General features: G+C 39.7%; 1 protein-coding gene across 2 annotated transcripts in view; it reads right to left on the bottom strand.

The window, feature by feature from the left end:
- The window catches only part of ptgfrnb (prostaglandin F2 receptor inhibitor b), an 89,703-nt gene that overhangs the window by 27,855 nt on the left and 35,201 nt on the right, over positions 1–26,647 (bottom strand). For both annotated transcript variants that reach the window (XM_044344743.1, XM_044344742.1), the window contains exons 5-10: positions 24,345–24,773; positions 5,912–6,058; positions 5,649–5,809; positions 5,286–5,406; positions 3,860–4,079; positions 3,570–3,757 (exon numbers count right to left, since the gene is read on the bottom strand). In XM_044344743.1, coding sequence (XP_044200678.1) covers positions 3,570–3,757; positions 3,860–4,079; positions 5,286–5,406; positions 5,649–5,809; positions 5,912–6,058; positions 24,345–24,773 — 1,266 coding nt within the window. The remainder of the gene's footprint in view (positions 1–3,569; positions 3,758–3,859; positions 4,080–5,285; positions 5,407–5,648; positions 5,810–5,911; positions 6,059–24,344; positions 24,774–26,647) is intronic.

Here is a 26,647-nt window from a genome sequence, read left to right as displayed (position 1 = left end):
CATGAGTGAACGGTTTTGCACACAGCACACTGGAGTTACAACAGTGGCCCCTTGTCAATCTACTGAATCGACAATCTATTGTAATCATGACACAAATAATCAGAAAGTTTCCCACCTTTTGAAATCTATATACTGGCCTTACTGTAGTCAAAAGATGACTTGTTTTTCCTGAGGCCACTCCATATTTATGTTGCCATCCATCTACAAAATCACTTAAACGCTGAATTATTTAACAGTGAATGTGCTGGTGAGACTTTGAATTTCCATATACATCCTCATAGAAGATCCCTGTACAGGCAGAAACACCCCAACACGTCTGAAACATTCAAGATACAGCTGGAACCTTGGGATACTTGCCAGTTTGTGGATGTGCTTATAACACACACACACACACACACACATACACATATGCGCACACACACAGGATTGAGTGCACAGAGCTTCCGTCCCCAGAGGCAAGTGTAAGGGGTTCTTGAAAAACTGCTCGGCTCGAAGCTTGAACGCTGTCAGTGTGTTCGTGTGTGTGTGTGTGTGTGTGTGTGTGGGGAGGGATGCTCTGTGTGGGGTCAACTCAAAATGTTCGACTTGGATACACACACTTGAAAGATTACACACACACACACACACACACACAAGAAGAGAAAGAAAAGGAAAGCAGCGGTGCAGATCTCTGCAGCTGGCTGATTGGCCAAAGGGCTTCACTTTGAAGATGTCCCAGAGAGAGAGGGAGGGAGGGGCGAGAGAGGTAGAGGGAGACAGTGGGGGTGAGAGAGTGAAAGGATGGTGGAGAGAACGGGGGAGGAAAAATGGCGATTGAGAGAGAGAGAGAGAGAGAGAGAAAGAGGAAGTAATGCTCAAGGGCTCCTGTCCTCCCCAGAGTAAGATACAAGATATTCTTCAGTCTAGCTTTTTTTTTTTTTTTTCATCTTTCTGTCTTACTGCGTCGTCTCTTTGCTCCCGTCGTGTTCTTTCAAACTTCTTTCAGGTGTTTCGAAATGCTGCATCCATCTGCTATGAAAGACGTGCACAACAAAGTAGACGAGGCACATTACGCCGGTGTTTAGAGGCTGCCGGTGATGTTTGAAACTAAAAGTGGTGCAACGTAAGCAACATCTACTCCTATTTCACCACATGTGCGCCGGAGGCTTCGAAGTTTCTACGTCACACCTGTCTAAGTTGCGTTTCGGACCACAGTTGGCTCCAAACTAGTTGTGACATCACAAATTAAAAACCTTCAACTCAGCTTTAAGGTGAACACTTTCAGCAGTTGAATGTGAAAACAGCCTTCTAGTATCCAACTCTGCTCATACATTATTACGCACAGTGAAGCTCAACCATCTAATTTGAGTGTAGGGGGACTTCACTGGAGATTAACACCAACTAGACTAGCATATAAAAACACTGCTTATAAAACTTTAAAATCACAACTATTGTATGATAATCTGTACTGAACTGACTGCTGAATAAAGCTTATGATACTTGACTGACTCCAATTTATCCTTCATTTACTGGTACTGGTGATGCCAGCGACAGTGAAGCTGCCTTCAGCCATATTTTATGTAAACAGACTGAACTCCAACTAAAAACACATTTGCAGAACTTATTTTTTGGCATTTCTCTACTGTACATTCTGATCACTTATTGGACGACATGGACAAACTAAAAACCCAACATCTGATCGTTTGATTTAATTAACATCTTTTTAAAACTTCTCTTCTACTGCTTTATAGTCCTCACTTGTCTTATTTTGTGTTATTGTGAAGCACTTTTGTTCTTAAGTGTTTCTCACTCATCATCTCTCCCTTATGGGTCTTTCTCCTCTTCCTTTCTTTCACCCATTCCTCCTCTTCCTCTACCATATTGCTTTGCTCCTCCTCCGTACAGCATCATCTCATCTTCTCCTGTCCACGTCTTCGCATCGTCACCTCCTCCTCTCCCTCGCCATATTCCTCCGCTCTCTCTCCATCCCCCTCTCTCCGCCTCACCCTTTGTCCCCAGTCATCCTTCCCACTTTCTTCTCCTCCTCAGTCCACTTCACCTCTTCCCTTTCTCTGTCGCTTCCCTCGTCTTCCTCGGTTTCTTTCTGACGCTACTGTTCCTCCTCCCGTCTCACACTTCCCAGTCAGATCAAAGAAAGTTAAGTAGGCCAGTGGCGGTGGTGGGCGTCAAAAGGGCTTAAGGTGTGTGTGTGTATCTTTATTTTTGCACTTTATGTTGGTTGTCATTAACACTGTGTGGGTGGAGGATGTGTGTGTAGAAATGTACAGAAAAGAACTGCATACATTTATCTATTAATAGACTGTTAGTAAAGGATTTCCAGGATAATTGCAAGGAGGAGATTTATTCTCTAGTATTTGTTCAAACTGTTATGAAACTGAATAAGTGATTGAATGTTTTTTTTAAATTAATGATGAAACGTACTACAATGTTAAAAAGTGTTTTCTCAACATTAGTCTTCTCTCTGTGCTCAGCTTGCTTTCAGAAAATGTCATTAAATGAGCACAAAGAGCTGTAGTTCTTTAAGTGGTTGTTTTCACTCTAAATTTACATGTGGAAATTATTTCATGAATTGTGTTAGATGTTCAAATGAAAGAAATGTTATTTCTGAGAATAACATTTATTCCATCAGTTGGTATGCCACTTACTGTAACACTACAGTACCCATGATCCACTTCGATCACAGCAAACAGCCAGAGGCTTGAAATGTTGTTGCATGTTCACAATGCTTCGGCTTTGCAAACGGTAATAAAACATGACACTATGCTATATGCTGAACTGACTTCAAATGCAAATGCAATGCAAATTTCAAAGTGAATCAATTCCAGCTGTTTAACAAACCATGCTCTAAAAAAAAAAAAAAATAACAACTCATCACACCATTAGTAAAGGGGGTGGGTGATCTTGTATCACATTATTTTCTTCTATTCTGCAATGTCAAACACATGTGTCTTATTGCATCAATTAGAAGTGCAGAAAAGGAATCTGAAGCTCGCTGAGTGGATGTTTTTTTTAATGCGATGCTCTTTGGGACTTTTAGCTTTTCTCTCCAAAAGTTATTTATGCTGTCTTGTGAGAGTGTCACACCCATCTAAGTGTTGGAAATATCACTTGATTGTCCAATTAAGTGACTGGCCAAACATTACTGACCTGACGTGCCAGATGGTTTGTTAAACAGAACCATCTGAGAAGTCATCTTTGGAGACTGTTTGGAAAAGGGCAGACGCTTTCAGAAAATACTTGGCAGGTGATTGGATGAACCATCTGTCTATCATCGTCTATTGACGTGTTACCTTGTGAGGCAGCTGGATTTGCAAGATCACGAGATCACGCAAGAATCCTCATAGGACACTGGATCTCGTGATGTCGTAATCTTGTGAATCCAGCTGCCTCACAAGGTAAAATCTTCAAATGATTGAAAAGCAAATAGGACGTTTACCTCCAGATGTTTGTCCATCTCACTGAATTCCCAGTTCACAACTGGGAGCAATGTTTTCATCTTTCACGATAGACTAAAATACTTCTGACACTCAATGTGGACGGATGAACATTGAACACACACACGGACTCACCATTTTCTTGAAAGTCGATCCTGACTTTGTTAGACTCGGAGCTGGTGGCTTTGGTCCATGTTTGTCCTGGCTGCTGTTTTGTCCACGCGGTGATGTCGCACCAGTAGAAACCTCGATCGGACAACTGGACACCTGACAGACGGAACCGAAACTCTGCCGGACCAGACTTTGTCAGAACCAGACTGTCTCTGAGTAAACGGACAGAGAGAGAGATGCATATATTTGAAAATAAAATGTCTAGTCCATCATTTAAAAGTTTTGAGTGTGAGTGTATGTAACCAGGTATTTACCTCCTGTTGGGGTCAGTGGCTCCTCCGTGCTGCACGACGTTGTCGGGGCTGAGAGTCATGATGGTTCTCACGTTGCTCTCCAGACTCTCCTGCGATTGGATGAGCACCGAGTAGCCCGCCCCCCCGAGGTTCTCAGTGGTCACAGCGCAGCTCATCTCAAAGGTAGCCCCGCCCGCCGAGGCTTCACGGATGCGTTTGGCCACGACGTTTAGAGTCGGACCTGGAAAGACCACCAGTCGATCGATTTATCGTTCAATCAACTTCAAGAAGGACATCATTCAGCCCACCAGAGCGAGCGAGGGGGGAAATCCCCGACAGGAAGAGATAAGCACCATGAACTGATTCTGATTCAAAGCAGACTCACACACTCGTGCAGAAATGTAGTTACATCATGGCTCAATTAGCTAAATTGAGGGCACCAAGTTCAGCATGTGGGCTTGAAATAGAGAGGAAGTGTGTGTGCGTGTGTTGAGAATAAGAGAGGCGGAGACAACAAGAGGTCTGTTGTTATGTTGAGGAATTTTTCTGTGAAGTCTGGGGCTTATTCATAAAACTCAACAGCCTAGATGACAGGAAGCCAGTGCATCACAGTTTTTTAAATCGTGAATGTCAGTTGATGTTTCCATTTTTCTATATTTCTTCCCAAAATACATTACAGAACACGACCTGGAGTTTCGAGATAAATGTTAAGATACCAAAAAAGTAAATGTTGAAAACTATTTATTTGGCTTTGTTTTAGATCTGTCTAGTATTTTTATCTGGATGCAATCTCTCACAAAGTCCACAAGTTTAAAAGCAAACTGCTGCAGTGATTTAATGTAATATTTGAAACAAAACTTTACTGTGACTCTGTTGCTTGAATGTGTTTTTCTATCAATGAGTCACATCACTTTAAGGGTCATGTGTTGGGGAAACAAAGTTAAGTTCGGTTCTGGCATCAAAAAATGGAGGTCCAACGTCAAATGACAGAAAATTAATCAGCAACTATTTTAATTATCGAATAATCGTTTGGATTTTATAAGAAAAATGCCACATATTTACTGGTTGTAGCTTCTCAAATTTGAGGGTTTGATACTTTTCTGTGCCATATATGATAGTAAACTGATTATCCGTTCATCAGACAAATCAAGACATTTAAAGATGTTACCATACACTCAACGAAATTATAAACAGGCATTTTTCACTATTTTTGAGCATTTTATACACAAAACACACATCAAGTTGTTCCAAAGTCTACATCAGGTTTTTAGATTGGTCCCTTTCCCTCTTTCTGACATGGAATAAATATACAAATAGGTGCATTTGCTTTTTTGGATTCCCCAATTAGAATTATTTTTCTATTAATTAAAATTTAATCCACCAAACAGAAGAAATCAGAACAGAAGAGTATTGATGACAGGAGGGCAGATAAATAAAGCTTCCATACGTTTGGTATCCCATCGTACAGTCAGCGGGGAGCTACTGTGCTCGACGGTCTTCACCATGTCACCCTGGCTGCTGACGCTCCAAGCTGACACGGCACAAACATACTCGCCCATGTCGATCTCCTACAGACAGAGAGAGAATAAGAGTCAATGATCAACATAACAGTATGTTCTTATATCAGGACATTTTCAGTAGGAATTAAAGCCTAATTAATGTTTTTTTTAACTCCTGTACCAAGAAATTGGAGTTGCTAATAGTCAATGTTTGACACTGAAGTTCAACTGCTGCTTGAACTTCAACAAATAATGACATCTTGTCCTAAAATGACTCCTGTTTAGGCTAAAACGTCTGTCCATTTTACTACCTGTGTGCGGAGGAATCGTAGTTTGAATGTGTTGGGCTGGACTCTGCTCAGTGACATCACACCGCTCTTCAGCCTGTCAGAATACATCGCCCCTGGCAACAGGTTGCCCTGGCCATCCAAAGTGCCGATGGGATGCGAGGTCTGAGGATCATCCCCTATACCTGCAGGTGATTGGACAGATTGAAGACAATGTCTACACGACAACTTTCTCAATAACTTCTGGTCTTTAAAGAACACATTAATGACCAGTAAAGTAAATGTACCAGGAAGTGTGGTGTGCTCCCAGGTCACACCCAGTCGGCTCCCCGGTGGGAAGTGTGTGATGTTGGTCACATGACAAGCCAGCTCTGTGGGTTCAGCAGTCATCTGGGGGTTCAAGATGGGCTCAAGGTTCAGCAAGAAGCTCGGTTCTGGGGAGAAAAGGTGACAGAGAATAAAATTAAACTGATTTAAGATTATGTAGTATTCTAAACTCTAGTCCTTTTGGGTTTTTTTGCTCAATATGTGCAACTTCCGATAATACTTAGACTACAAAAACATGAAGCGTCTGTCACATCATGTTGAAGCTTGGTGTTAGGGTTCACCACACGCCACAATCTTTGACAGCTGTTGAAGCGACACAATCCTAATTTGGACAAAGAGGGTGGAGCTGAGGTGGGAAAAGAAAGCAGCAACAACCACGGCTGAATGTGAAACCCTGAGACACTTGTCAGTACCAGAAAACACGCCACAAAAACATACAAGGCCTAAAGAAAGTAACAAAAGCCCAACCTTAAAACCTTTGTGAAGCCCAACAGCTGCTGCTGAAAGGCAGGGTATTATACTTCACCACGGAGTACAACAGTTTTACGGCTGAGCTCTCTCGTCAATACCATGAAATACACCTGAAGTATTGTCAGTCTCACAATCCTTTCAGACACTTCAGCATGAAAATGTGCTCAAGTTGGAATTAAATTCCCTCAAAGACTACAGCAGCACAAGCTTAAATATGCTGAGAGATATTAAAATGTATGTCAAGTCCAATCTTCTTCACGCTTAAACTGCAACATACGATTTAAAATACATCTCTGAAAACACTCTTATTCCTTCATATCACTATTTTACACCTCATGTAAGCATTGCACCTCTTTCTGTAAAGGTCCTGTATGAGCAGAGCCATAATAGACCATTTATGTAACAGACAACTATGTATAAAAGTCCAAAAGCCATTACATTAACAGACAGATGGAGTCAGCAATGTTAACTCCATGTATGAAAGACTCCAGGAAATGTTTATCTGTCATTCCATCAAAAAACATAAAAATTACTGTGTTGCACCAGCTCTTCATAAATCCATCACTATGTTTGTGTGTAAAGTTCTTCCAAACTAGTGATTTACTAAATCAGGTTGCACCATTAAAACTTAAGAAAAGTCCCAGCTAGTTAGTAATGTGTAAACCGGTTGCTAGGAAACATCTGCAGCGCTGTCCAAAAAGAAGCAACCAACTGTGTAAACAGAAAGTCACTGAAGCATCACGAGCTGAAACATAACTTCCAAAAATAACAGTATTAGGGGCCAAAAGACCAAATTAAGTGAACTGCTAATACTTTGTGAATGTATGTCTGACTTTGTTTTATTTATATCTGCATATCTGGACGATTATGTGTGTTTCAGAATTAGTAGTATTCATACAGTTTACAGTGAGAGGGAAATATCAAATTATGCTAAGCTAACTGTAGTTATTTGGTCCTTTAATCTAAACATTATTGGCATTAAGATGTGTGATTTAAGGTTTGGTGTGTTTTTTTCTGTGAAATGTAAAGTGTAAGGTCAGATTGTCAACTTTATTTCGAACATAAAACATATATATAAGTAGAACTAAAACAAAACTAACCAATAAAATTAACAATGAACAAATACAACAGACTCTCAATAAGCAACATAAATAGTTCATGTCCGAAAAGGAGAAAGAAGAAGCAACATGCTTGTCTAGTCAAACTATGTGTCCATCAAATCAAGAATGTGAGGAAAAAAGAAAACCAGTAACAACAACGTCACCATTAACGAGCGTTACATTCCCCTTCCTCGTTGCTGTACCCCATAAAAATTGTTTTTTGGTCGTCTTTTCAAACCGTGTGATATTTTTCCTCTGATTGATTTCTTCATCCAGACCGCTCCACAAAGTCACCCCACAAATTGAAACACACATACTTTTAAGATTGATGTGACCGCAATGTTTTCCTCTCGAGTTATAACCCTCCTCTCCGTCTAAGGAACATTTTTCGTCTGTTGCCAGGGACTAAATTATTTCTTGCTTTGTACATTGTTTGTGCCGTCTTAAATTCCACCAGATCCATGAACTTCAAAGAATGTGACTTTAAAAACAGCTTGTTAGTGTGGTCATGATGTCCTACATTGTTTACTATCCTTATGGCTCTTTTTTGTAGTATGCATAATGATTGTAAGGTGCTTTTGTACGCCTTACCCCACACCTCCACACAGTAATTCAGATACAAGTAAACAATACAGAGTGTACAAAGCTTTATGATCCAGAATCTGTCTTGTTTTTCCCAGAACTGCAACGCTCTCTGCCAACTCTGCCGGCACATATCTTAAAAGAAGTTTACAACAGTTTTTATGGTCTAATATCACACCCAGAAACTTATTTTTATACATGAACATTGTCTATCATCACTTGAACTTGTGTTTTTTATTTTACAATATCCAAACAAAATGAGTTTTGTTCAAATTTAATGATAATTTGTCAAACCACATTTTTAATTGACTCATTTCTATCGTGACCACCTGCTGCTAATTTTGCCCAGAACAGAAAATAATGGTGTCGTCTGCAAATAAAACAAATTTCGCTATTCTTGATACCTTACAGATGTCAATCATATACAAAATAAATGAACAATTTAGAGCCTAATACTGACCCCTTTCCATTTTATTGAGTACTATATCATGATCCATAGTATCAAATGCTTTTTTAAATTCTATAAATACTCCCACTGCATACTTCTTATTATCTCTACAACTGGTTATTCCTTCTATTAACTCCATTAATGCCATAGATGTTGATCTGTTTGTTCTGAATCCCTACTGATACCCTACTGTCCGCCAACAATTTATGTTCCTCAATGAAACTGTCCGACATTCAGATGTAAGTTTGTGGGTTTACAATACAATCAATGACTTTTATGACTCAATTTCATTCCAGTCAGTAGACATTTTATTCTTACACTTGCTAAAACAATGTCAATAATTTCCTTTTCTTCTACAGCTCTCTCAGAGAAATTGAGCTTGGACTTCTATCTCTATAATCCTCAACATCCTTCCTCCTTCTTTTGGCTGTGAATCATTGATTTCTTCTGCCAACTTTGGTCCCACACTTACAAAAAAAAATCTGTTAAACCCAGTAACCACATCATTCATATTGTTTATAGTCTTAATCATTGCCAATAAAATATTCAGGGTAACTTGTGTTTGTTGATCTATTTCTAATAATGTAATTAAAAACACTCCATATGCCCTTGATATTGTTTTTTGTTATTCTCTAATATTTTGTTAAAATATTCCTTCTTCCATATCCTCATAATATTATTTAACTTATTTTTGTATCTTCTCTATTTTCTGCCTAGTTGTATATTTTATGAATTCTCTATACAGGCTAGTCTTTTTTTTGCAGTCATTATATAATCCCTTTGTGATCCACAGCATACCCGTATAATTTTACTTCCTGCTGCATTGTTTTATTGGACAGTTTTTGTCATAATGATTTAAATATTTTTAGAAATGTTTCTAGGCTTTGTCATCTCATTCATACATTTTTTTCCCTCTAGTTTTGTGATATTAATTCACTTCTAAATGTATTTATGAATTCGGCTGTTCTCACTCTCCTGTATGTAATTTTACTGCCATCCTTCACCTCCCAATAATCACGGTCATAAATCACAAAAACAAACGGTCACAGATATCATTCATTAGTAGCCTGCTCACTATATCATTATCCATATTATATGTAAATATATCAGTCTATTAGAGTGGCACAGTGTGATATTATTATTCTTGGCTTAGTGATAATTGGATATAGACTCATACTATACATTTCATCAATAAACTCAGTCATTTTGTGCGATTTGAACAGGTCTATATTGAAATCCCCCACAAATGAACGTAACCTTCTGATTTGTTTTGGCAAACTTTCACACTATCCTTAAATATTTCAATGTTATATCCAAGTGCTCTACATATACACAGCCAACAAATACATTTTTCTTTTTTTTCCCCATGTAGATTTCTAAGGTAATCCATCATCAATAGTAGTCGTCATGTTTTCCACTACCTTATAATTGAGGCTTTCATGCAAATACAGAGCCACACCTCATTTTTTGTTCTCCCTATTCATGTAGCTGAATTCATATCCGTTCAAGTCGAAATCCACACCCTTCTCACAGTTGAGCAGGTCTCAGATATACTAGCTATGGTTTCTTAAATTGACTTAAGTATTCTTTGATATTTTCTAAGTTTGCATGTAAAATACATCAACCACACTCCAAATATGTTCCACCTGGCAGTTAGTAGATATAAATATTTACTATCAACTCATTTCTATGCAAGAACTACTGTGTGTGGTGTGGTTTTAATCTAGTGATATGTAAATCTCCACTTAGTAAACACTGACGTTATAATTAGGCTATTTTTGAATTTACAAACAGCGAATGCAACCGGCTCCTGTTTAAATCAGATTCTTTAGATCCTTTTTTGCTTTCTACTGTAATAGCATCATCACATACAGTATGAGGACAAGTGGGTCTAACCAATTTTTTCTACTCATACTTTCCTATCATTTTCAGCCTTGCAGTAGCCCAAAATATGTACAGTACGAGGGGCTGAAATGAATACAAGAATACGAGGCTCACATGGGAATCAGCGTCCTGATGATCGAACAACAACTCAAACATAATAATATCATAATTAGAGTTATTGTGCTGCCTCAAGGGAAACGATTCCCATCCCAGCGGGGTGTTATTTCATCAGTCATTGCCGGGTTTTGTCTCTTTACGACACTTGAACATCACCAGACAAATACAAAGTGAATACTGTACTTTTTTTTTAAAAGTGGTTTGGTCCTTAAATAGAGCTGTGTGATAGAGACAGACAACAGAAATAGACCTGAAATAACACTGTTTAACTGTGTGAGATGAGGTGTGTATCAGTGTTAATAGTGTGTGTGTGTGTGTGTGTGTGTTAATGGTGAGGCAGGTCCTCTCAGTCAGACATCCAGATTGCACCTTTACGCATCAATGAACAGGAAACACACACAAAGATTTCCACCTGCCTAACAGTGAGATATCCCACACACAGACCCACACAGATATATATGTTTTTACAAGTAGTCAGTAACATAAAACAGAGTGTGCTGGTACGCACACACACACACACACACACACACAGTGGAAATGCTATAAATACAAGTACGTACGCCTGTGTGTGCACGTATGTATGTTTGGCAAAGGAGGAGGGGTATGCATGATGTCGACTGGACGTCACACACACACACACACTGACTCATGCACTGTCACCATCTGCTGTGAAACTCACACACACACACACACTTTGATCGATGAGTGTGTGAAGCTTCCCTGCCAATTAACCACGCACCGCTCTCTCTCTCTCTCTCTCTCTCTCTCTCTCACACACTGTCTGTCTCTCGCTCAGACTGAAATGTTGCCTTTTTTAGTAGAGCAACACAAGCTCACGTCACCAGTTCAAGAGCTCTGAGACTGTAAAACTGTACACTGCATTACACACGTTTACATTTTGATGAAGCCAACAGTGACACTGAATTTTTTTTTTCACCAATATTTTGTGCCCGATTTCTATAAATACATCTGACAATTTATTTTTTTTCCCCAAAGTAGAACATTTATATCAGGACTACTATTGAAATTTCAGCATAATAATAAAAATAAGCCTGAAAGTTGAATCAAATTAGACCCCTTTAAAAAACAATGAGTATAATACTTAAAAAAAAAAGTAAAAGTAAATCAAGTAATTTCCGTCCTACTAGAGGACCAGATGAGGATTTCTGAAACTTCTAAGACTTTTAACATCTTAAGTATATTCATATTTTCAAGCCCCAGTAAAGACTTTAAAATTAAGACAGCGTAATTTCAGGCATACTAATAATATTAAGGATTCTTGCATGAAGACTGAAAGCAATTCAGGACAAAATTGATGACACACAGCTACAGCACTAGTCTAGTGATTCAAAACAGCAAAAACTTTTAAATATTTAAAATCATAATAAGCTATTGAAATTAGCGATTTAATCTAATTTAGCAGGTTTTTTATCATTTAAAGAGTTAATTACATTTCTCTTTTACATTTTAATTGTTAATCTGCCGTAACATTTGGCAGTTTACAAGCAGTATGGGGCTTTATTGATCAGTTGAAAGAAAATGAATCAATTGTTAATACATTGTTTATGTCGTACATTAAGAAAACAGTTGCTGAGTGAAGCTTCTCAAATGGGAGATTTTGCTCCTTTTCTCTGATTCATTAATGCAGTAAATTAAAGGCATTTGTAATTTTGGACAGTCAGTCAGATAAAATAAGGAACTGAAAGACATAGATTGTAAAGATTAATGGATAAAATAACGGATAGCTTCATCAATAATGAAAATAATTATTGCAGCTCGGATAGCACACAGTGTTTGACTTCACAGTGTCTCACAGTGATTGCTCCTTGCAGAGGAAAGTAAAGAAAAAAAAAGCAAGACTGCTAGATTTTAAAAGGGAGTTTGGTGACTTTCTACCTGCATGACAACAAGACATCACCATCCCAAATCCTGTAGATTTCTGTCAATATAAAAAAAAAACTCCAGTGATGCTGCTGACCTCACAGTTACACGTTCCTTACAACTGAGTCTGACTCGAACTGCTCCTCTGCACTCCGCTAGAGTTTAGCAGAGCAGAAATTGCGCAAAAACAAGCTTTAAAAAGAAAGAAAAAAGGAATCTATTAGTGTGTGGCTGCGTGTGGCTCGGGGAGGCAGAGTGAGGAAAAAAAATAGGTCAATGTCAATAACACAACAAGCTGCTTTCATCTGCATCGCGCTGCATACAGTATGTGGTCATTTTAAGAAGCTACTATTAGTTAGAGACTCTTAGTTTGCTATTAATATAGCGGTGACACATTCATTTGCCACTTAATGGTATATTTCAAACGTTATGATGTTTCATTCATTATTTTTTCTGCTACTCATTAGCAAACATGCTGCTTGTTCAATTTAGAAATCAAAAACACTAATAACCACCAATGCTGGATTAACAATTGAGCAAAGCAGGCAACTGCCCTGTGGCCCCAGACGCTCAGGGGCCATAAAAAGTACCAGGTTGACTGTTAATTGGCAGTCAGCGCTGGATTTCTCATCTTAATAGTACCAACACTAGATGGATGTATCAAATGTGATCAAACCATATCGTGATTTGATTTGTATTCCCCACAGTAACAGTATTTACATTATTTCATTCGCTTTGTGCTTTGAGCCGCGTAGTGAAGGTTTGCCTTGATTCATTACCGAATATGGGATCGTTCTGCGAGGTCACTATATTTCTGTTGTTTTGTAGAGGAGATGTTTTTGCTGCATATGAGCCGATGTCTTCTACTGAAAAGATAACTGAGCCTCGTTTCAGCTCGTTTTTTTTTTTTTCCTTCTTCATGTTATCTTCACTCTGAAAAATCTCCAAAGGCACCAGATACTTGTCTGAGAAAACAAACAACATCACTATTTCTTCCTGTCCTCATGCGGTATCTCCTTAAAAGGTCCAGTGTGGTTCCCCCCCCCCCCCAAACCCCCCTTTATTCAGTGCAAGATGTGTGATTAACACAAATTGAATGCAGGATACGTGATTAACATGAAAACACATATGATTAAGGACAGTACAAACAAGAGAGGCAAAGACGACAAGTCAGTAACCCCATAAAAACAATATCATGAAAATTTTGGCTTAATTCTAGATGCACATGGTGTGTGTGTGTGTGTGTGTGTGTGTGTGTGTTAGTGTGGGTAGGCATTATGTGTGTTTGTGTGTAAGGATATAGAGGGAAGAGAGCAGAGGGGAGGAAAGAGAAGAAAGAAAAAGAGAAAAAAGCTGCAGTGTTGTTGTGGGGGATCTCTGGTTGGGCGCCAGGGTGAAACCAGGATGAGTCAGGAAAGTTTTTTTTTTTTTTTTTTTTTTTTTTTCTCCCCCTCCTCACTCCTATCCAACCACTTCTTTTTATAGTTTGTTTGCTTGTCTGTCCATACTCCCCTTTCTCTCCTCCTCCTCCTCCTTCTTTGTTCTCATCGCTCTCTCTCCTGCTTTAGGCTGCTCCCAGACCCATAATAGGAGGTTGCTGGCCTGTTGCAGGTCAGATTCCCTCTAGAACAGCCCCAGCTCTGTTCCTTTGGGTCTGAGGAACATCTATCTATTCGGAGGAGGGGTTTAGAGTGAAGAATTTAGTGGCATCTAGTGGGACGGATTTAGCAAAAATGGAATATAATATTCATAAGCATGTTTTAATCAGCGTATAATCCCGTTGTGTTTTCATTACTTTAGAATGACCCCTTTATATCTACATAGGGAGTAGGTCCTCTTCCATGTTGCACCGCCATGTTTCTACAGTAGCCCAGAACAGACAAACCAAACACTGGCTCTAGAAAAGGCCTTAAGCATTTTTTTGTTTGTTTTGCTGCCATCGTAGGTTCTCCTACACCCTTGGAAGGGGAGGGGTATTCATTTGGTTGCAATCCGCCACCTCACCGCTACATGCCACTAAATCTTACACACTGGTCTTTTAAGCATCATAGCCCCAATGTGTAGTTACATTTCTGGGGAGGCGCATGTCAGCTACGGCGCAGCTATCGTCGGTACATAAATACAAATGAACGTTAAGGCTCCTACATTTTTACCCAACATTTTTTGGGGTGCTTGGTGGCATTTTTCACCTTGGTTAGATAGCAGACAGTAGAGAGATGGAAGGAAATGAGGGGAGAGACACATTGGAAATGACTTACAACAAAGTCCTCCTGCTGGACGCAAACTGGGGGCATTGCAGTCAGCGCCATAACCCACTATAGCACCCCATTTTCACCTAATCTTAAAAAGGATAATTCTAGTTTGTTTCAAACTAATGCATTTCCCATGAATTTGTGGCTCTGTGGGTCATGCCAACTTGGCACTGGCCAACTCTGTTAGAGAGATTCGGGGAAATGAGGACTTGTGCAAAACAATGTACAGTACATGAGGACAAGCTGCATGAGCCTCCTACAGCTTTTCAAATAAACTTTAAATCATTTCAAACGTTTGTCTCTGAGTCTGGTTGACAGTTAACAGGTTAATCCAGCCCTGCTCGTCACTTTGGTGATGTAATGTACACCATAACTACAACTGAAGCACACACACACAAAACTTCATATTGCCTTTAAATGGACGCTCAAAATATCCTCATCCTATCAAGTGTTTGGACGTGTATCCAAGAAGCCAAGAGCGACAAATAGTCCTCACATTACATGCACACACACATACACTCCCACTGTAACAGTAAACAAGGAAGTGCAGCCTTCAGCGGTTGTGTTTCTGCAGGGGTTCAGCAGGCGTGAAGCCGGGATTTCACTGGAACGTGTTTTGTCAGTGGTTTCTGCAACAGCTCATTTACAGGTGGGCTGAACGCCATGATAATAATACGATGATAATACGCAGGAGGGACGGAAGTGAACCGCTAACCTTGGCAGCGACCGTGCCATTGAGCCGGGTAGGGAGTTGAACTCCCAACCATAGCAGCGTCAGCCGTTTCCAGGAGCAGAAGAATGTTGTATTCTGCCAAAACAACCCAAAGCATGTGAGACGCTCTGGTTTCACCGGAGTGTGCGGGCGTGTGTGTGCAGTATGTGTGTGTGTGTGTGATAGAAAAACCAGATATGAATAAGCCACTCGAGCTGTTCCCTTTTTCTGTCAACACTCTGCGTCTCCCAGGACGGAGGGGAAGCACAGGCTGACACACACTGAACAGATGTACTCTCAGCTGAAACAACATGTAATCTGATTACTGTGAGTGCAGTCAGATTACAGTAATCTGTTTGTACTCATATCAGGCTTCTGTTATAATTACAACTACAATAAAGACACGTGACTGGAAAGACATCAGAGCAAGCCAACCGTCTCTACACATCTATTGTCAGACGTCAATTACAGTACAATATATAAGAAATTATGTAATCCCATTGGGAGGTATTGGGTGGTATTTATTACTTGACATTTAAAAAATGAAATATTAATCAGTATCGTAATGCACAGTGTTCATGCTACATGCTAGGCAGATGTTCAAAATGAAAAATGAGCCAAGTCTGTCATAGCATACTGTAGGACATATAAAGGCTAAATAATAAATACTCCTCAAATAATAGATGAGGAAGCATCTTGAAAATCATGCCAACATTTTCTCCACACATACAAACCGCAGCGGTAAAGTAGGAATGAAGGTGGAAGCGCCGACACTGAACAGTATACAGTAGATACTAAACATCATAAAACCGCAGGCTGAAGCTTCCTACAGCCTGTGGCTCTGGACAATCTCCTCAATTTAACTGCTTTAAATTTCACTCTAAGGATGGATCTTTGTGAGTTTAGGAGACTGGCTGAGAGCTGCAGGAAGCATCTTAAACTGTTTCTTTAGGGGAGAAAAATGTGTGGTTTCCACTGGTCAATCCTGTGTCAAATACTTCTGTTCGGGGTACACATACTTTCACACAAACACTGAAACAATTACTACATGCTTGTCCCCACACTCTATGAACATAATAACCCTTTTACAAAGTGCAGAGTTTCTATAAAGCAGGGTTTGGTCAAGCTGCTTGGCTTCCCCAGTCACCAGGTGCCCTGTTCCAAACTGAATTTTAAAGGGGGACATATCATGCACATTTCCAGGTCTATATTTATATTCTGGAGCTCTACTGGAATATCTTTGCATGATTTTACAGTTCAAAAGACTATCTTATAGTGGCCCATTATGCAGCCCTGGCTTTTTCTCCAACACCTCAAGTTTTAACATAGACATCTGACATCAAAACAGTATAAAAAAAAAATGACGGAAAATCACAAAAAGCATGATATGTTCCGTCTAAGCAAAACTTGCGAAAGATTAAAATGCTAATTACTAGCATTTTCATTGGCTAGTTGCTTACTTTGCCGGCCTGCTGTTCAGTGTGCAGGTAGCATATCAATGCCTCCTGCTGCTGCTAGAAACTAAGTTTGTGGGAGCCAAGTTTGCGGGCTGGAAAACCAAAACCAGCTAAAAGAGGCTAAAAAGCTCCTTATAGCTGAGGGGAACAGCATAAGTATCTATTAGTGCAAAATCTGTCACACTAAATAGTCATGTGATCTATTATTTATGAAAAAATATTGATCAATGCAGCTTTAATGCGAGGCAGTGTTGGTTATTTGGTTGCTGTGTGAGGACCAAAGCCTTTTCTCCAGCAGTCTCCACCTGGCCATTGGAGACGCTCCAGGGTGTCTGCACTGAGGTCTCCCGGTTTTCATATCAGTCATGCTGGAACACTTCCAGAGGAGTGGAGTGGGGGGGGGGGGGGTGTGTGACCTCTCAGTGTGGAGGAGCAGCTGAGCAGCACAGAGGTCCGCTCATATCACTCAATTTGCAGCGTGAGGCCGGCCCGGCTGCAGAGAAACCAGATTGGACTGTTCATTTACGCTCTCTTGTTTTTCCACCTCTATGATCTCAGACGTGGAAGTGTTGATTCTCATCTAGATCATTCCCAGCGTTATCTAAGATCACATGAGATCACTGAGTGCGTCGACCTCAGTCAATCGATCACTGTGGCCTGATCCCTCTATTAACACAAACATTTTCTGAGTGTTACGTACTTGTTACCACAAAAATGTTTGCAGAACATTTGTAATTTCTCCATTTTCTGATGAAGTCTGGTGAGAGCGGGAGCTACAGATGAAGAATACAATCAAAAGAAGCAGCAGCAGAAGGCTCAAGTTAAATTATACATGAGAAATATACTAAAAACTAGCAGCCACCAGTCCCCTTTTATATGATACATGTACCTGAGATGAACACTTGTAACTCTGAATTGGTCAAAACTGATTATCCGACTCGTTTTTTTCACCCTCCTCCCACTCTCTGTGTTGAAAAAGCATGACACTGCATGAAAGAGTGCACAAGAATCTCTCTAATAACTATGGGAATCACTATTAGGATATAAAAGAAGTACAGATTGTCAAAACCATTTCGCTGTAGATTCTGATGGTGAAATTCAGCCCATAAATGTAGAATGACAAGAATCGGGGATTAACCTCTGACAGCGGCCTGCCTCCGCCGAGCAGAGAACACATTCATAACCCCTCATCAAACATGCAAGTTTCCGTGTAAAATTAGTACAGGTCTCATTTTCTCCATGTTTAACAGGAACATTGTAAAATTAGAAGATACTGACGTGGCAGCTGAGTACAAACCTTTTATAAAAGGTGTGAAAGAAGTGGCTAAAACTATACCAAACGTGGTCACAGATACTAAGTAAATATGAGAAAAGAGCCTTAACTACACAATATTAAAATATATATATACATATATTCATAAACATTCTGATACGCTTTGAAATATGAGTGTGCATGAAACACAAGTGTCCCTTTCTTTGGTGAAGTGGCTCCATTGACAACAACTCCAGCTAACACAACAATATGCACACAGGGGAAGTGTAGCCAAGGGTGAGAGGAATTACACCCTGTTTAAGAGTGTGTATGTGTGTGTGTGTGACGTTCCTGCCGTGGGGGGGCTCCTAAACAAGTTCTCCAACTGTTTTTGTGCTTCCTGGTCGGCTGTGCTTATAGCAAAGCATCGTGGGAAGAGCGGTCAACCTCAAGGCCGGACATCAATAGAATAGGAACTGACTGGTTGACAACACACACGCACATACACACACGCACACACACACACACACACAGAGTTTAGTTTAAGCTCAAGAGGAACAAGGATGAAATATATGCGCTATAGTCAATTAGAAATGTTGCTCTCATGGTGTGTGTGTGTGTGCGCGTGTGTGAGTAGACGCAGTATGAAGGAATGTGTACCCTCAGGCCAAAATGTAAGAGTTCCACCAGTTAGAACAGCCTCATACCCTGAGTATGTGGGACACACACACACACACACACACACACACACACACACACACACACACACACACACACAGATAAAGACAGTGTTTGAAGTGTGTATGTGTGTGTAGCATTTACTCTCTGGAGAAAGCCTTCAACAAACCTAGTTTTACTCACACACACACACACACACACACTTATATATATGTATATATATATTTATATATATATATAAGTATGCAGATAACATGTGTACACTATCACCCATGTAAACACACACACACACACACACACATAAATGCAGCAGAGACTGATGAAATCCTCTTGATCACACTCCTTGATATTTCAGCTGTAGCCTCTCACTAACTCACTGTGGTGTGTGTGTGTGTGTGTGTGTGTGTGTGTGTGTGTGTACCCATAAAGCCTGGTTGATATTTCTAAATGTAACATGGATCCTCAAGGCTTCGGTAAACTTGTGTGTATCTAGAAGAGATGGTTGTTATTTTAACTAAAGGCTCCAGCTGACATACAGGATGCATTTCAACCAGCGCTCACACTGCGTACCATCCTGTGAGACTGACTGATTGTCACTTTAAATAAAATACTTTGGTTTAATCTTTGGCTAAAAACAAGTTAGCCAATGTCAGGACGTGTTCTACAATGTCTTCTGAAACTACTCTGGTTAAATAAACATGAAAAGCTAGTAGCACTTCTGCAACACTTCTCTACTGTTGGAGTGGAATACAACAACTACACCTCCCATGAGTCTTATGTATGCTATCAATACATCATGGCTGTTTATAGTGAGGAAAAAAAACCCTCTATGTAAAAATACATTGTGCAAAGAAGCCTTTTTGAAACATTTGTTGACAAAAAAGTGGCTTTATCCTAATATTGCAAAAAAAATGTAAGTACACTGTTCAATATGAAAACTGTACATGCACCTGCTACTCCACTGATGCTTCAACCATCTAGGACAGTTAAAATCCAGTTTAAACTAGAGAAAGCTCCATTTTTAAAAGGTTTCTCCATGTTCATCTCTCAGTGCTTTTGTAGCTTGTAATGTGATTTGGGGTTTAGTTTCACTCATGTGTTACTGTTCATAGATTCAGATATATCATTTACTGGTCACTCTCCTACATTAACAGCTATGCAAACGAGCCATTTTCTGCTGCTGGTACTATATATAAAAAGCACCAGCAACCCAGTGAAGCAGCTACGTTCCTGCACGCACAATACCAGGAACATAGACTGTATATAAAGATGGACGACGCATCTCCACTTCCTACCGCTATGCAAAAGTGAAGCCAAAATATCTTGTTCCTTCGAGCTGCTATCTTGCTTGTAGGACGTCATTTGGAACCACAGTCTGCGTAGTAGAGTCGGGCGGTGGGATTACGGCCCGCGGGACACACCCCCTCATACTTCCACTCCAAGCATCACAAATAGAATTTAATCTGCCTAACCTCCACTTGTAAGCACTGATTCTGGTTTCTCATGAATACCTGAAGCCTCTCTTTCAAAAAGGCGTTCATAAAAGCGATGCATCTGACTGTAGACTGACTACATCTGACTAAACAATTCTAAAAAAAAATTTGGGGGTATTTTGAAGCTAAACGAAGAGGAAGCTGCTGGCCACAGAACAGGGAAGTCAGAACAACAACAATGGAGGAAAAAAGCGAGAGAGGAAGTGACAAAAAAGCCACAAAAACACAGAAGAGATGTAAGGAACCAATAAAAGTCTCTTGGTAAATATCAGATATCAGTCATGTGGTCCTCCCTTTCAACAGATGTCCAATATAGTCTGGAACAGCTGCAATGACATTTTAATCCTTTTTATTCTGTAATTTAATAAAATTTGTATTTAATTTGATCTGTGTATTTGTTAAACCATTTTAAAGATTCCCTTACCATTGAATGGGCGTGTCGAGTCTCAACAGTATGCTTTAATTTTATTAATCTGATTTCAGTGTCTCATGATGATCTAAATTCTGATTTTTCGCAGACTTATTGTGTTTCAACTGCATATAGAGAATATAAACTGTCAGCAGCTTTAAATGACTTATTATTTATTATTGAGCCCTCATAAATCCCAAACAATCAAACCCTAGAAAGAGAAAAGGGTGAAGGAATCCGCCACTAATATTAAATCATTGAGAGGAGCTTTATCATTTATATTAAAGAAGATTTAGTGGAATTTCAATCTTGACAAAAATACAATTCCCAGGGAAACTCTGAAATTGGATTATCAGAAGATTACCGAGCATTTATGTGTCATCATGGGTGGTGAATCTATGAAATGTCGCAGTCTTCCCTTGATTTGTTTCATATCGTGTTTCCTTGATATAGCAGGTTTTGAGTGAGCGGCAACAAAATGATCCTCAAGTGCTCGATCTGCCAGAATACGCAGGATTCACGGGTTAATGACATGTCAGTTGAACGTCCAATAAATAATGAAGTTTATCTAATTTCCTTTTGACGTCAGTATTATGTGGCTTCCATCCATTCCAGACTCCATGGAGGGAACGAAGCACTGTGAGGAGTTTTTGATCAGAGTTAACAATATTATGGCCAGGAAGCAGCAAAGCAAACTGGACTCCATAAATAAAGTTCTTTTATTCTGTACATATAAGGGTTTACCCCCCACCCCCCCAAAAAAAAAAAACAGAAAGTGGGACAAAGACGACTAATTGCCAATTCCCTGAAATAAAATGGCACTTGGGCTCTTTGAACTCACAGTAAACTTTCAGCAAGTCAGTCTGCCAGAACACTTCATGGGAATTCCCAAAAGCATTAAATATAGTGCTGTAACTGAACTGAAAGCAATTATGTAACACGTATTTATTTATTCATTAAAGGGTATTCCATTCATTAGGATATGGGAATTGGGAGTTTGTCAGAAATATCTAACAGCTATGGCATAACAGCAGCTGGCTCCATCAATCTGCTCGTCTCTCCGTCACTAACACCATCAGTGTTTCTTTCTGTCCGAACTAACATGAGTCTTGAATATATGGTTGTGACAGTACATAAAAGATGTGGTTGAGTCTTAGGGTTAAAGGCTTGGTAGGTTTTCAGTAACATAAAAGAAACGTTACGGTAAAAATAACTACGATGAAATGTTAGTGTAGAGTCAACAAATATCAAGATGTTATTACAGGTGACTCTAAAAGGTGCTTTCACACCTGTTTGGATCAGCTTGTTTATGCTGGTGTGAAAACTGTTAACAATTTGAGGCTGCCAGAAAACCAGCAGAGATTCCAGGAAAACACAGGCCCGGTCACTAAATAGTTTCAGCCCGTAAACTCACCGTAAAACCACAACCTGACATTTTTACCCTTCTGTTCTTAAACAGATCAAACAAGCTAAATATAACATGTTTGTTACCACAGGTTTGACACAAGTGTTCACAATATGATCGATACCAGGACCTAACCTGAGTGACAGGTTCTCGCTAAAAGAACCCACTACCAAAGCTTCTGGAGTGAAAATCTCAGACTCGGGATGGTCTCAACATACTAATTAGGCTGTATTAGGCTAATTCAGCAGCGATTATTTGGTTTATAGGGTATACCAAACGAAAGAAAGTCCAATCCTCAAAGGTTCAGGACAAATTAACATCATTACACCCCTCCTTGAGTAGCCTTCTTGAAGCCATGAAGCTAACTTTGAAATGAACAGACATGAAGAAAAAGTTTATCTGGGAGCTTTCAGTAAAAAAACTACTCAAGAGCAGAAATGGTGACTGTATTAGATCAGCTGATTGTTATCACATTAAGTCATTTAATGTGATTAAGATAAGACTGGAAAATCCCCTCTTATGAGTCAAAAATCAACCACAAAATGAAGAATGAAGGCATGAATGATCATCTTCAATTTTTGTTCATTTAGGAGGAAAACAGAGACGCTAATCTCGTATCTAAACGCATATCCAACACATCACCTTGCGAGCCAACTCCTTTCTACTTCATCAGAGAAAATGCTACGTGATGCAAAGTTCAAAAACATACTGAATGATGGATGGAAATATCAAAAAGACAGACAGATAGACAGACAGACGACCACCCACCATGCCGGTAATTGATTGCTGTGTCAACCGTGTTTGACATCGGTGCTCTTTAGAGGCAGGATCAGGACAACGCACACACACACACACACACACTAACAGCATACCCAGAGGTAGCAGAGAGCAGGACAGGCATGACTAATCGATCGTCCTCGCAGCAGGAGTCGAAAGGCTGACTAGAGAACTAAAGAGTTTCCCCTTGAGACTCCAGATTCATCTGTGGCACCGCGGCACATTTACACATCCACAACTAATGAAATTGTACAGAAATACATGCTCACTGTCCTGAACTCCACTGTGCCGGACATCAGGGCTGTGCAACAGACCTCAATGTCTCCCCTGAACAGCCAGTTGATATTGACAAAATCAATACAGTGGCTATTAATCAATACGCAGATATGCTGCAATCCAAGGTGACCACTTCCAAAAAAGACCCAGTTCAGCATATTATCCAATAACATGCTACGAAGCAAACGAGCAGCACCATAGGACCCATCAGGCTGCACAGTCATAAATCTGTTATTTCTTATCAAATCAAATATTAAAAGCCATAAAAACCCAAATCTATAGAGAGATTTAGAGACATTCTTCGCACGTTTCAGGCGACAAGAACAGCGATAAGATGATAACTCAGGCAATGTTTAGTTTCATATCAGGATGACATTGTATCCACCTCTACCCAAAGCAGAAAAACTGTTTTTTTTTGGATTCATACCCCCTATGCAATCACATTCATATTGTACATGACAACACTACTGTTTTATTTACTGCAAAACAGTTTCTGTTTTCGTGCCCTACAGCAATCCTGTGTCAAATGCAGCGTACAGGGAGGCAGTGGTTTTGTTTACACTCAATTATATGGAAGCTCATTTGCAGCAGAAAATACAAATTCTGTTGGAAATGATAAAACTCTCATGAGTATCTAATAATTAGTGCTGATACAGTGAATCAACGCTGACTTTCATAAATGAACAAGTCATTTATCAGAGAGAAATTATTTGCTGGTTCAAACTTCTCCAATGTGAGAATTTGCTGCTTTTCCTCAGTTTTATATCATTGTTTTCATCTGGTGGTCAAACAATCAGCTATTTGACAATGTTATTTTGGTCGTTACTCACCAAATGCTGGCATTTCATTTACTTATTGATGAATAGATTACTAAAAAACATAATCAACACATTAATTAATCATGAAAATAATCCAAATATTTGACTTAGAATTCATAATGACTGTTTGGTATCTAATAACTAATTGATAATTCATCTGATAAGGATTATTTGCAACTGATTTTGTTGTCAGAATTACAGCTTTTCAAAATTACTCGATGAGGATGAGTGCTTCAGTCAGAATTTTGACAAAAAAACAACAAATTTGATACTCATGAGTGTTTAATCTTATCTATACATTATATTCTCAAGTCCTCATGTCATTATCTGATGTTAAAACCAGACACAGAAACATAAAACATGCTGTTGTTTTTTACTCACTGATCTGCGACACCTTCACCGTCACGGGGCTGGACGTCTTCTCTGCTGCCATATGCCACCTCCCTCCTCCACCCGCGCTCCTTCCTCCCTTCTCGATGAAGGCTCGGATACGGCACGCGTACGCCCCTCCGTCCTCCCCGCTCACCCCCCTCACCGCCAGCCTGTACTCCTCGTATCCTGTTCGCTCCAGGCTGGCCTCCCCTCGCTTCGCTTGCGCTCCGCTGGAGGACGTGTTCGAGATCACCACCCCGCTGCGGTCCATGGTGATGATATCGCGCCCGTCGGCCAGCCAGGTCACTTCCAGGGCGAGGGAGGGCAGGTTGTCGGCGGCGACGGAGCAGAGGAGGGTCAGCGTGTCCCCGGGGGAGAGGAGCAGTGACGCGGCGGAGGGAGAGGAGGAGGATGAAGCCTTCACACTGAGGGACTGACCTTGAGAGGACAGAGACGGTGTTAGTTATCCTAATGAAACTGTTTTCTATGTGTGTACAAGCAACATGCTGCATAAACAAAATAAAGATTTAATAAAGAGAGGTTTAGTCTTTGAGAAGTCCAAGAATTCAAAAGATCCTTCTGCATTACTGAATTCTTCTGCACAGACACAACAACACTAGAGGAAATTGCATGGACATATCAGAATAAATATACTTGAAGACATCACATAGGGACTGCTGACAGTCACAAAACAACTCAATTTTTACATTTTGACAAAAAAACAAGTAACCCTTTGAGACATGAGATGTTTTTGCTTGCTTTTCACTCTTTTTATTTACAGGAAAACAGCATAGTCACTCCACATCCTGGTCACAGTCCACACCACTCTCATCACTGTAGCAAAAACAATAAACAATCTTTGGCCATACTGCAGCTCTGTAACTTGGATGCATTTGAAAAAACCTCAAAAGAGCAGGAGGAGATTGTGTCGCGGTGAAGGGAAAAGAGGAAAAAGTGGAATGCCAGTTTTCTAGAGATGAATATGTGTTTAACAGTAGCATGACGCTAACTTGTCAGTGTATTCTGATTGGTTGGTTTGTAAACATGGGTCGTAGCGACTCATATTGTGACATTTTGGTTATAAATTTCTGATATTTCACTCTCCAGTGTGTTAACTTTGGTCTATTGTCAAGGGTCCTTTGCATGTCATGTATTAGCTCTGCACATCACATAAAGGTACTTTGTAAGCGGACTAAAGTTTGTTGCCACGTTCTGTTGCTTTTCTGCAAAGCATCAGAGAAACGGCTTCAAATTAGTTACTCAGAAGTAGAAATATGATATTTGACTTCCATGGCATCAAATCAGATTCAAAGAGTTAATCAAAGAATTAATCTATACATTATGATTATGGAAAAGGAAAATTATCCTTAGTAGCAGTGCTAATGCATACAGTTTGAACATGCATGTGTAACTGGAGCTGCAACGATTAGTTGATTAAAATCTATCAGTAGAGAAAAAGTTGGATCGATGTATCCTGTGTAACTGATAGAACTGATAGCTAAAGCTATTAAAATAAAACTCAAGTTGTAATAGACCACAGTTTTCCTTTAATAAAAAAAACAAATATGATCGCAAATAGAATATTTTTAGATTTTGGACTGTTGATGAGATAAAATAAGACATTTTATAGACAAAATGACTAATCAGTTACTTGAGAAAGTAAGTTCCTACTGGAAACTGCCATCATAGTGGTGAATAATATAGCACCTATTAGGAAACGATTGCAAACCATCAGTTGCTGTACTTTCAATCATTTCTACTTAAAAATCGGACAAGATACAATATATAGAATCTTAAAAAGACAATGTAAATATTCATCGGCAATGCTCCGGAGTACTTCTTCTTTCCCATAGCATTCTTTCAAGTGGTGATGCTAAAGAAGAACTTAATAATCTTTCCTGGGTATCTTCAAACCAACAGTTGGATAAACGGTCTCCAGTAACAACCTAGACAGCAGTATGTGAGGACGATTCTCTGTATGGTGTCTGGAAAAGGACAAAAGACACAAAGCCTGCTCTGTTTGACTTTTCTCATCCTCTTTACTCAAGTCAGTAAGTCAATATGAACTGACTGGGACACAATGGACCTGAGACCGAGACCTGTGTGTGTGTGTGTGTGTGTGTGTGTGTGTGTGTGTGTGCTGCTCATCTCTGGTTTCATTATGAACCGCTGGGTGTTTTCCAGCACTTAAGAGGATATGGTAACCCAGAAAGATATAAGATATGGTGACCACAGCAACCGCAATGAATGAGAGCAAGTGTATGTGTGTGTGTGTGTGTGTGTGTGTGTGTTGGGGCCTCTCTAAGGACAAA

Source organism: Thunnus albacares, chromosome 24 (assembly GCF_914725855.1).
Source record: "Thunnus albacares chromosome 24, fThuAlb1.1, whole genome shotgun sequence".
Taxonomy (NCBI): domain Eukaryota; kingdom Metazoa; phylum Chordata; class Actinopteri; order Scombriformes; family Scombridae; genus Thunnus; species Thunnus albacares.
This window is presented reverse-complemented; position numbering and strand designations above follow the sequence as displayed.